At 37.8% G+C, this 12,826-nt stretch overlaps 1 protein-coding gene across 2 annotated transcripts in view; it reads left to right on the top strand.

Annotated features, from left to right (window-relative positions):
• The window catches only part of MINDY2 (MINDY lysine 48 deubiquitinase 2), a 74,620-nt gene that overhangs the window by 47,883 nt on the left and 13,911 nt on the right, over window positions 1-12,826 (top strand). For both annotated transcript variants that reach the window (XM_059913179.1, XM_059913178.1), the window contains one exon: window positions 802-944. In XM_059913179.1, the coding sequence (XP_059769162.1) occupies window positions 802-944 (143 nt within the window). The remainder of the gene's footprint in view (window positions 1-801; window positions 945-12,826) is intronic.

Raw genomic sequence — 12,826 nt, 5'->3', positions numbered from 1 at the left:
CAGGAATGACCCTGAAAGTGCAACAAGTATTGATTTTTGGAGTTATAAATTTTAGATAGTAGGCAAATTAGCAGATATGAACCCGTGTGAATAATGAGGATCAACTATATGTATAGCTTTTAAATTAAACCCCAGAAGGTTTCTTTATAATTCATTATGTTTGAAAACAGAAGAGATGATTTCTATTTCTGAACTTGATATATCTACATAATGAGTAGCATATGTTGGAGGAGATTAGGATAAAAATATCATCAGTTACCGCACTGTTTTCTGTTCAGTTTTATGCCTACTTTTAGTTTTAAGGCAAGAATTGAGCAGTTTGTGAATTGAAAATTATCTGGGATCTTTGTCAAAATCTTAAGCAACTCAATTTCTTGAGGCTACTTTTAATTTCTAAACACCTACCCACTGGGGAAGTAGTTGTTAACTTTTGCTCCTACCCACTTTTTAAATTGCTAACCCTTACCTTCTTATTGTTTTATTGGGTTTTAGTTTTATTGTGTGTGTTTCTTTTATTGCAAGGCACATGAAATCCTTTGCGGAAGTAGGTGTGGTATAAGTAAATACATTTATTGATAAAAAGAATTTCAGATAACTGTTTCTTTAGCCTGGAAATGTCTATAGACACATCTTCCATCGCAGAATTAGAAAAAAAAAAATCTCCAATTTAGGACCATCATGTTATAGTAGAAAGAGTCTTATTTTGATTGGCCTTTCTTCATACTTGGAACACAATGTAAATAGAAAAGCTTTTAAATTTTGAAATTATTCTTCCATCTAATATTATGCATTGGTTCCTAGGCTTTGTAGCTGAGCAGTTTCTAAATAACACAGCCACTCAACTGACATACCATGGATTATGTGAACTAACTTCAACGGTTCAGGAAGGAGAACTTTGTGTGTTCTTTCGGAATAATCATTTTAGCACCATGACCAAATACAAGGTATGATACAGAAATAGCTACTGTTATTCTAAGCTAAAGGAGCTTGATTTAGAGATGTCTTATGATCTGCTTCAAAATAAAAAATTTTAGCATAATATTCTTTAACCATCAAATTATGAAGGTAATAATTAATTCTTTAGGGTGGAATGGATTAGCAATTTGTTACTTAAAATCAGTTTTTTGTTTTTATATAGGTCTCAACTCCATTTTCACAGATTACTGCATTAAAATGTATTTATTATTTTCTTTCTAAGAAAAAAAGATAAACCCTAGAGTTAGAACTAGGATGACTGCTAATGATGGATGTTTACATTTGAGGGCTAAAGGAGTTTAGAGAAAGAATCAAGATTTGTCTTTATGATAGTGTTTCTATTATTAAGTTATCAATGTGACTTTAAATTCTTTTTATCATGTCATTTATGGCTTTGCCAAAATAATCTTACTGATTCATTCCTCTTGTTATCTCTTCAATGCTTCCATTTTTACAGCTGCCACCTAATACAGGAGTTTATCAACTTATCTCTAGACTTCTGTGGCAGAATACTGCTCTGATCAGGTCAATAATATTGCAAAAATGTTAGTAGCACCCAGTGCCTAGAGGATAAAAATGCAAGGTATTTTCTACTATCCCCTTGTGTCAACACTTTGCTTCAGCCATAATGATCTGTCTACTCATTAATAGTCCTCCATCCCCATACACACTTTATGCTTTCCCATTTTGTTTCTTACTCCTAATCCCTATGTGAACATTCTCACTCCTTTTTGCCTATCCAAATTTCACCTATCTTTTAAGAAACATTTTAAATACTAACTCTTCAGTAAAGCTACTTCTTCTCTCCTTAAATCAGTGGTTCTCAACCCAGATTGTATGCTAGAGCTGCCTAGGGAGCTATTAAAAAAATACCAATGCCCAGAGCCCACCACCAACTCAACTAAATCAGAATCTGTAGAGGTGGGACCTGAGCAACAGTATTTTTAAAATGTTTTCCAGGTGATTTAAATATGCAGCTAAGGCTCTGGATCACTACTCTACCCTTCCTCCTTTACTTGTTATGGGCCATATTGTCCTTACTTTGCCCTTATTGATGAGTACCTAGTTAACAATTTTCTTTCCGTGTAAATGTGTCTCATTTTTCTAAATGAAAGTAAGCTTATTGAAGTCAGGAATCTGACTTTGTATTTCCTTTAACACTTTAATCAGTGAATTGCACAAAGTAGTGTAAAATAATGATTTGTTTGCTTATTTAAGAATACTCTATAGCCCTAGCTCTCCTGCTCCCCTGTTAGTTATAGCAAGGGTTTGTTTGTATTGTTCCCATATTTAAGGTAGATGTGTGCTAGGTATGGGCCCAGATTTATCCATACTCCTCAAAAATCTAAGGCCAAAGAACCACAAAATCAGAATTATTGCTACATAATAAATACTGCTAAGTCATCTCGCTTTACCTGTTCTCTTCAAGTCCACATTTTATTCATTCATTCAACAAATATTTATTGAACATGATTATGACTGGGTACTTAGCTAAGTATTGGACTGCAGTCTGAGCAAGACAGCTATAGTTCCTGCCATTTAAGGACCTCCTAGTTTGACAAAGGACAGATGTTAAATAATTACACAAGTAGGTATCATTTCTGTTGAGATACACTCTGTGAAGTGTACATACAACATGCTGTGAGTACTTTTATTAGGACTTATAACCTATTTGAAGATGTCAGGAAAAAAAGGGGGGTGGTGTGGTTAACTAAGCAGATGGAACATGTGCGCAAAAGCCCCGAGGAGGGAAATAACCTAACTTTTTAAGGAATTCGAAGAAGGGCTATGTGACTGAAGCATAGAAAATAAGAGGCATGATGTAAGGCTCAAGAGATAGATATCAGATCTTGTAGAGTCCTAAGTTAAAAGGAGAAATAGGGAATTCTCTGGCAGTCCAGTGGTCAGGACTTGGCACTTTCACTGCCAGGGCCTGGGTTCAGTCCCTGGTCAGGGAACTAAGATCCCACAAGCCAAGCTGTGTGGCCAAAAATAAATAAATAAATGAATGAATGAATGAGAGAAATAGACTTTGGTCTCCTGATGGCCTAGTCGTTCTTTTTGTTCTCCCTCTCTTTTTTTTTTTTTTTTCTCCGCAGGGGTGAGATAGTTCAATTGAGTAAACAACGTCTCTGGCTGTCATGAGTGGTTGTTTTACAACCTCCCAAAATTGAGCTTTAGACGTTCCCTTTTTTTTTTTTTTTTAATCAAGGCCATATCCCTGACCTAGAAGTCCTTTACTCATCACCTAGGTATTCGCAATCTTCCTGTGTGGTTGGGAAGGATGCGCCTCTCCTGGAGCATTTTCTGCATTGGGTCTGTTTCTGGACTGAGTATGCATTTCCGTGAGATAATGATAGCTGAGAGAATGTGTGCATTCTGCTATTTCTCACTTCTAAGTTTTTCTCAGTAAACCTTATTCTATAGCTAAACAGTGTATCACTAGTGGTGTGTATCTCCCTGCCCCTTGTATAACATTAAGGTGCTTTGGACTTTGGGGCAAGAGTGGATGTGTATTTAATTAGGAGACTATTGTAGGAGGGCAAGTAAGAGACTGTAGTGACTTGAACTAAGATGTAGAGAAATGGAGAGTAGACAGATTCCATAGACATTTAGGAGATGTAATCAACCAGATTTGGTGATTAAGATGTGAAAAATAAGAAAGAGGATAGAAATTATTTCAAGCATCTTTTCTGACCACAATGGTATGAAACTAGAAATCAACCAAAGAAAGAAAAATGAGAGAAAAACAATTACATGAAGACTAAACAACATGCTACTAAAAAAAGAGTGGGTAACAATGAAATCAAAGAGGATATTAGAAAATATCTTGAGACAAATGACAATGAAAACACAACTTTACAAAATCTATGGGATGCAGCAAAAGCAGTTCTAAGAGGGAATTTCATACCAATACAGGCCTTCCTCAAAAAACAAGAAAAATCTCAAGCCATCTAACCTACCACCTAAGAGAATTAGAAAAAGAAGAGCAAACAAAATCCGAAGTCAGCAGAAGGAAGGAAATAATAGAGGTCGGAGAGGAAATAAATAAAATAGACATTTTAAAAAATAGAAAAAATCAATGAAACCAAGAGCTCTTTTTAAAAAATTAATTAATTATTTTTAGCTGTGTTGGGTCTTTGTTGCTGCATGTGGGCTTTCTCTAGTTGCAGCAACCAGGGGCTACTCTTCGTTGCGGTGTGCGGGCTTCTCATCGCGGTGGCTTCTCCTGTTGTGGAGCATGGGCTCTAGGCGCATCGGCTTCAGTAGTTGTGGCACTCAGGCTCAGTAATTGTGGCTCACAGGCTGTAGAGCGCAGGCACAGTAGTTGTGGCGCATGGGCTTAGTTGCTCTGCGGCATGTGGGATCTTCCTGGACCAGGGCTCAAGCCTGTGTCCCCTGCATTGGCAGGCGGATTCTTAACCACCACGCCACCACGGAAGCCCCAAGAGCCAGTTTTTTGAAAGGATAAACAAAATCGACAAACTTCTAGCCAGGCTCTCCAAGAAGAAAAGAGAGAAGACCCAAGTAAACAAAATAAGAAATGAAAGAGGAGAATTAATAGCCAATACTGCAGAAATACAAAAAAATCATAAGAAATACTATGAATAGTTATATACCAACAAATTGGGACAACCTAGAAAAAAATGGACAAGTTTCTATAAACATACAGCTTGCCAAAGCTGAGTCAAAATAATTTGGGGCTTCCCTGGTGGCGCAGTGGTTAAGAATCTGCCTGCCAATGTAGGGAACACAGGTTCGAGCCCTGGTCTGGGAAGATCCCACATGCCGCAGAGCAACTAAGCCTGTGCGCCACAACTGTTGAGCCTGCACTCTATAGCCCGTGTGCCACAACTACTGAGCCCGTGTGCCACAACTACTAAAGCCCGTGCGCCTAGAGCCCACGCTCCACAACAAGAGAAGCCACTGCGATGAGAGGCCCATGCACCGCAACGAAGAGTAGCCCCTGCTTGACACAACTAAAGAAAGCCTGCATGTAGCAATGAAGACCCAAGGCAGCCAAAAATAAATTAATTTTTAAAATAAGATAATTTGAACAGACTGATCACTAGAAGTGAAATAGAATCTGAAAAAAAAAACGAAAAAACAAAACCCAAAAAACCCCCTGCAAACAAAAGTCCAGAACCAGATGGCTTTACTGGAGAATTCTACCAAACATACAGAGAACTTATCCTTCTCCAACTATTCCAAAAGATTGAAGAGGAGGGAACACTACCAAAGTCACTCTATGAAGCCACCATCACCCTGATACCAAAAATCACACAAAGACACCACAAAAGAAATTACAGGCCAATATCTTTGATGAATATAGTTGCAAAAATCCTCAGTGAAGTATTAGCAAACTGAATCCAACAATACATAAAAAGGATCATACACCATGATCAAGTTGGATTCATTCCAGGGTTTCAAGGATGTTTCAAACACATGCAAATCAATTAATGTGATGTGCCAAATCAACAAAAGAAAAGACAAAAACCAAATGATCTTCTCAATAGATGCAGAAAAAGCATTTGATAAAATTCAACATCGATTCATGATAAAAACTCTCACCAAAATGGGTACAGAGGGAACATATCTCAACAATAAAAGCCATTTATGGGACTTCTCTGGTGGTCCAGTGGTTAAGAATCTGCCTTCCAATGCAGGGGATGCGGGTTCAATCCCTGGTTGGGGAACTAAGATCCCACATGCTGCAGGGCAACTAAGCCTGTGTGCCACAACTACTGAGCCCCTGTGCTCTAGAGCCCGCATGCCACAACTAGAGAGAAGCCCATGCACTGCAATGAAAGATCCCGCATGCCACAACGAAGATCCCGCATGCCACAACCAAGACCCGACACAGCCAAATAAATAAATAAATTTTAAAAATAATAAAAGCCATTTATGACAAACCCATAGCCAATATAATACTCAATGGTGAAAAGCTGAAAGCCTTCTTGCTAAATTCAGCAGCAAGACAAGGATGCCCACTCTCACCACTTCTATTCAACATAGTATTGAAAGTTCTAGCCACAGCAATCAGACAAGAAAAATAAATAAAATGTGTCCAGATTGGAAGGGAAGAGGTAAAATTATCTTTGTATGCAAGACTCTATACAGAAAACCCTAAAGCCTCTGCACAAAACCTGTTAGAACTAATAAATGAATTCAGTAAGGTAGCAGGATTAGTATACAGAAATCTGTTGCATTTCTTTATACTAACAAATATCAGAAAAGGAAAGTAAAAAAAAAGTTTAAAATTGCACCGCCCCCCAAAAAAAACAACCTAGAAATAAACCTAACCAAGAAGGTGAAAGACCTAAACACTGAGAACTATTAAACATTGATAAAGGAAACTGAAGAAGATTCAAAGAAATGGAAAGATATCCTGCAGTCTTGGATTGGAAGAATTAATATTGTTAAAATGGCCATACTACCCAAAGCAATCTACAGATTTAATTCAGTCCCTTTCAAATTACCTGTGACATTTTACACAGAATTAGAATAATCCTAAAATTTATAAGGAACCACAAGAGACTCAGAATTGCCAAAGCAATCCTGAGGAAAAAGAACAAAGCTGTAGGCATAATCTTCCCAGACGTCAGACAATACTGCAAAGCTACAGTAATCAAAACAGCATGGTATTGGCGCAAAAACACATATGGATCAACGGACCAGAATAAAGAACCCTGGAGTAAACCCACACACCTATGGTCAATTACTCTTCGACAAAGGAGGCAAGAATATACAGTGGAGAAAAGACAGTCTCTTTAGCAAGTGGTGTTGGGAAAGCTGGACAGCTGCATATAAGTCAATGAAGTTAGAACATTCCCTCACACCATGCACAAAAATAAACTCAAAATGCCTTAAAGACTTAAATATAAGACATGACACCATAAAACTCCTGTGCCAACAAATTGAGACAACCTACAAAAAATGGACAGTTTCTATAAACATACAGCTTGCCAAAACTGAATCAAGAAGAAACAGATAATTTGAACAGACTGATCACTAGAAATGAAATAGAATCTGTAAAAAACAAAACAAAACAAAAACACACCCAAAAAACTCCCTGCAAACAAAAGTTCAGGACCAGATGGCTTTACTGGGGAATTCTACCAAACATACAAAGAAGAACTCATCCTTCTCAAACTATTCCAGAAGATTGAAGAGGAGGGAACACTACCAAATTCATTCTATGAGGCCACCATTACATAGAATAAAACATAGGGGAGACATTCTTTGACATAAATCACAGCAATATTTTCTTAGATCAGTCTCCCAGGGCAAAATAAATAAAAGTAAAAATAAACAAATGGAACCTAAACAAATTTAAAAGCTTTTGCACAGTGTAGGAAATCATCAACAAAAAGGCAACCCACGAATGGAAGAAAATATTTGCAAATGATGTGACAAATAAAGGGTTAATTTCCAAAATATACAAAGAGCTCATACAACTTAATATCAAAAAAACAAACAACCAAGTTAAAAAATGGGCAGGGGGCTTCCCTGGTGGCGCAGTGGTTGAGAATCTGCCTGCCAATGCAGGGGACACGGGTTCGAGCCCTGGTCTGGGAAGATCCCACATGCCGTGGAGCAACTGGGCCCGTGAGCCACAACTACTGAGCCTGCGCGTCTGGAGCCTGTGCTCCGCAACAAGAGAGGCCGCGACAGTGAGAGGCCCCGCGCACCGCGATGAAGAGTGGCCCCCGCTTGCCGCAACTGGGGAAGGCCCTCGCACATAAACGAAGACCCAACACACCCAAAAATAAATAAATAAATACATAATAAATTTATAAAAAAAAAAAAAAAAAAAAAAAATGGGCAGAAGACCTAAATAAACATTTCTCCAAAAAGACATACAGCTGGCCAACAGGCACATGAAAAGATGCTCAACACTGCTAATTATTAGAGAAATGCAAATGAAAACCACAATGAGATATCACCTCACACTGGTCAGAATGGCCATCATCAAAAAGTCTACAAATAATAAATGCTGGAGAGGGTGTGGAGAAATATTAATATGTGGGAATATTAATATTCCCACTGTTGGTGGGAATGTTAATTGGTTTAGCCACTATGGAAAACAGTATGGAGGTTCCTTAAAAAACTAAAAATAGAACTACCATATGATCCAGCAATTCCTCTCCTGGGCATATATCCGGAAAAGACAAAAAGTCTAATTCAAAAAGGTCCATGCACCCCTATGTTCATAGCAGCACTGTTTACAATAGCCAAGACATGGAAGCAGCCTAAGTGTCCATCAACAGATGAATGGACAAGGAAGATGTGGTGTATATATACAATGGAATGTTAACCATAAAAAAGAATGAAATATTGCCATTTGAAGCAACATGGATGGACCTAGAGATTATCATGCTGAGTGAAATAAGTCAGACAGAGAAAGATAAATACTGTATATCACTTATATGTGGAATCTAAAAAATAACACAAATGAGTTTATTTACAAAACAGAAACAGCCTCACAGACATAGAAAACAAACTTAGGGTCACCAAAGGGGAAAGCGGGGAGGAGGGATAAATTAGGAGTATGGGATTAACAGATACACAGTACTATATGTAAAATAGAAAAACAACAAGGATTTACTGTATAGCAGGGAACTATATTCAATATCTTGTCATAGCCTATAATGGAAAAGAATCTGAAAAAATATGTGTAACTGAGTCACTTTGCTGTACACCTGAAACTAATACAGTATTGTAAATCTATTATTCTTTAATTTAAAAAAAGAAAGAATGATTTCTGGGTTCTAAGCATGAACAACTGGATGAATGATGATGCTCTTTATCGAAACGCAGAACACTGGAAGAGAAAAATGATGTGAACTTTTAGAACTGTTAGAGCTGCTTCTGAGACATCCCTCCGAGTGGAAATGTTGGTTAAATGGTTCAGGACTGGAATAAGTTTTGTGTACAAATAGGGAGAGGGAGAGTATGAGATTTACAAGAAAAACGTGGAATTGGAAGAAAAGAGAAGACCTAGGACAGAGATTTGAGTAGTGCCAACATTTAAGGATCAACTAGTGGAGTATAAACTGGCAAAGGAGACAGAAAGAAAAGAACAAAAGGAAAATCTAAAGAATATAGTATCATGTAAACCAACAAGGAGAGAGTGTTTCAAGAAGAATGGAGATCTCAATTGTTAAATGCTATTGAAAAGATGAGTAAGATAAGAACACTTGGGGGGAAAGTGTTCATTAGGGATATGGATTTCATTGATATCTTTTAGAGAATGGTGGAAGCAGAAAAAAAAACTCATTGAATTGGTTAGGAAATGATTGGGGTCTCAGATACTAGAAACAGGTTATAGGCAACTTTTGAAACAGTTTGTCTGTGAGGAGGCACAGACATAATGGCTCATAGCTATAGTAGAGTGTGGAATCCAGGGAAGGTTGTTTTTGTTTAATATGAGAGACTTGACCATGTTAAAATATTGAAGGACTCAATAGAGAGAAATGTTGAAAATTTAGGAGAGGAGATAATGTTAGAAGCCTCCAAGAAGGTGAGAAAGAATAGACATTTTCACAGGTAAAAGGGATTGACCTTTGGTTTAGAAAGAGACCTCTCCATTGTAAAGGAGGGAAAGAATAGACTATGAGTAGAGCTACAGGTAAGTTTATAGATTTGATGGCAGGAAATAGAGAAAGTTATTGTTTCAATGTTTCTATTTTCTGTAATGTGGAAGGCAAGATCATTAACTGAGACTGAGGAGGGGTAGGAAGGTTTGGTTCCAGATTTGAAGAAAGAAAATTTGAAGTAGTCTTTACAGCATATGGGAGAAAGGACTAACTAGAGAAATTAAGAATCACTAGGCAGTGTTAAGGATGGTAATTATTACATGAATATACCACTTGTGTCATTTTTCTGCGGGAGTATTCATCAGAGTGTAGGCCTGGTGAAGGTAGTTAGTTATCCTAGATTTGGGACTTTGTGAAGTGGGTGCATCAAAGAATAGTAGAACAAAGGAATTTAGGGGCATGATGTTATTATGTACATGATGATATTGTCCAAACTTATAAATATTTTCCTAGAAAAAAAAACAACACCATTCTTTACAAGGTAGTCCGGTTTTGGTTTTTTTTTTTGTCCGCGCCACGTGGCTTGTAGGATCTTAGTATCCCAACCAGGGATCGAACCTGGGCCCTCGGCAGTGAAATCAATGAGTCCTAACCACTGGACCACCAGGGAATTCCTGGTAGTCCTATTTTTATAGAAGGGATAAATGGAAACAACTATCCTGGTGGCCAGTCTCTAGGGGGAAATGGTATTATTTTCTATAGTGACCACCAAACTGAAACAGTAGCACTGTTTTTTACGAAAAATTGGAAACTTAACAGAAAAATGATGAGACTAATTTAATGTGTTCCTATTATACTCATCACCGACTTTTAACAATTTTGACATTGTATTATTTTTTATCTATTTTTATATTTTTGCTTATACTTAAATATGTATCTCTAAACAAGAACACTTCCCTTTCAAATCACAGTACCATTATTGCATCTAACAAAGTTATCTATAATTTTTAATATCATCTCATACCCAGTCCATATTCAGATTCCCCATTTGTCCCCCAAATGGTTTTATGGATGGTTTGTTCAAACCAGGATCTAATCAAGGACCTTGTGTTACATTTGGTGAAGTAAGTCCTTTTTAGACATAAATCCTGTGTTTTCCAGGAATCTTTTGGGTCTTTGGGCTATTTGTATCTGCCTCATTATAATCCTCTCAGTTCTATTTCCTATATTCCTGTTGAACTTTTTTTCCAGTTCTGAGGGTCTTTAAATTAGACACTGCTTTACTCTGGCAAAGTACCCAATGAGTACATTCTTTATAAGAGTCAGAGACACTTTCCCTCCTAATTGACCCAGTGACTGATAACCGACTTACCACAAAATCTATAGCACTTCTTCGGTTGTTGGTGTAAAACTAGAAGCCCTAAAGGAATACTTAATACAGTTTAAGGAAGGGGTTCCTCCATTTGCTTGATAAGGAAATAAGATGGAAGATTGTGCCCTTGTTCTATTAAACTGTTCAGCATTAAAACTATTATTCTGTACCACTAATTGCTGGATTGTTAGAGTTTCTGTAGTTCTTTATAAACTTGAGCCCTAGGGAATCTGTAAGGATATAAGTAAGGAAAAACTAGAAAGCTGCATTTTCCAACAAGATATGCCTACTTTTACTGCTGCATTAGATCTTCATAAGGACTTTTAACATTTCACTTTTGAAGGACCCTGAGATTTTTAGGGCCATTTTATGCATTCATATTTAATGATCACTTTATTTTGCATCTTCCTGCCCCTGTGAACTCTGTGGAACAACTAGAGTATAAACACAGTTCATTCCATGGAATTCTAGATATACTTTCTTTTTTTAAAAAAATATTTATTTTATTTTATTTATTTATTTATTTTTATGGCTGTGTCAGGTCTTAGTTGTGGCACGCGGAATCTTTGATGAGGCATGCAGGATCTTTTTTTTTTTTTTTAATAAATTTATTTATTTATTTTTGGCTGTGTTGGGTCTTCATTGCTGTGCTCGGGTTTTCTCTAGCTGTGGCGAGCGGGGGCTACTCTTCGTTGCGGTATGTGGACTCCTCATTGCAGTGGCTTCTCTAGTTGCAGAGCACGGGCTCTAGGTGCACAGGCTTCAGTGTGGCACGCGAGCTCAGTAGTTGTGGCTTGCGGGCTCTAGAGTGCAGGCTCAGTAGTTGTGGCACACAGGCTTAGTTGCTCTAAGGCATGTGGGATCTTCCTGGACCAGGGACTGAACCCGTGTGCCTTGCATTGGCAGGCGGATTCTTAACCACTGTGCCACCAGAGAAGTCCCACGGGATCTTTAGTTGTGGCGTGTGGGCTCTTCATTGCGGCGCATGGGCTTCTCTCTAGTTGTAGCATGTGGGTTTTCTCTTCTCTAGTGGCGCGCAGGCTCTAGAGCACATGGGCTCTTTGTTGTGGCGCACGGGCTCCAGAGCACGTGGGCTCTGTAGTTTCAGTACGTGAGCTCTCTAGTTGAGGCGCGTGGGCTTTAGTTGCCCTGCGGCACGTGAGATCTTAGTTCCCTGACCAGGGATTGAACCCGCATCCCCTGCATTGGAAGGCGGATTCTTTATGACTGGACTACCAGGGAAGTCCCTCTAGATATACTTTCAACAAAAAATAAATTTAATATCTGGATGGAATATTTTCTACTACAGATAAATAGTGTCTATAACTAGGGACCTATAATAATAATAAACTGCCAGTCTGTAATAAGTTGGCAATCAGTCAAAAGTATCTATAAGTGTATTATTCTATTAGTGGGGCTTATTTTTACTGTGATTTGCAGAAAGGATCTTTATACTTTTTGGTACCCGTATCGTATCATATGCCATTATTATCTCAGGACCAAGACCAACAAGAAGTCTGTGTTGGGACAAAAAGGATTACCTAGGAAAGGGACTCTCTAGTTTCTTTATAGGTTGTACCAATTTCCTTAGCAATTTACTAAATTCTACCTTGTGTGTAAAATATTTTTGTCATCTAAATTCTTTTGGAACTCTAGAGATGTATGAGCCGTGGACTTTTGTTTGACCAAAGGGAAGGTATGTGTCTCCTTGAACATTCTCTAGTACTATATCTCTGTTCTAACTCCTGTATCTAGACTTTGGATAGAGGCAGGGGCAAATTCTCTTGTTCGGTTAAACTTTTTGGTGACTCTCTCAAACCATATTTCTAAAACTGGACAAAGTATTCTCTGTTTACTAGCTTTATGATTCCATTTCCATAGATTTTTTTTTAATTAATTTTATTTTTATTTATTTTTGGTTGTGTTGAGTCATCGTTGC

This window comes from Balaenoptera ricei, chromosome 2 (assembly GCF_028023285.1).
Source record: "Balaenoptera ricei isolate mBalRic1 chromosome 2, mBalRic1.hap2, whole genome shotgun sequence".
NCBI classification, from domain to species: Eukaryota; Metazoa; Chordata; class Mammalia; order Artiodactyla; family Balaenopteridae; genus Balaenoptera; species Balaenoptera ricei.
The sequence above is the reverse complement of the archived record's forward strand: the minus strand, read 5'-3'. Positions and strand labels throughout refer to the sequence as shown.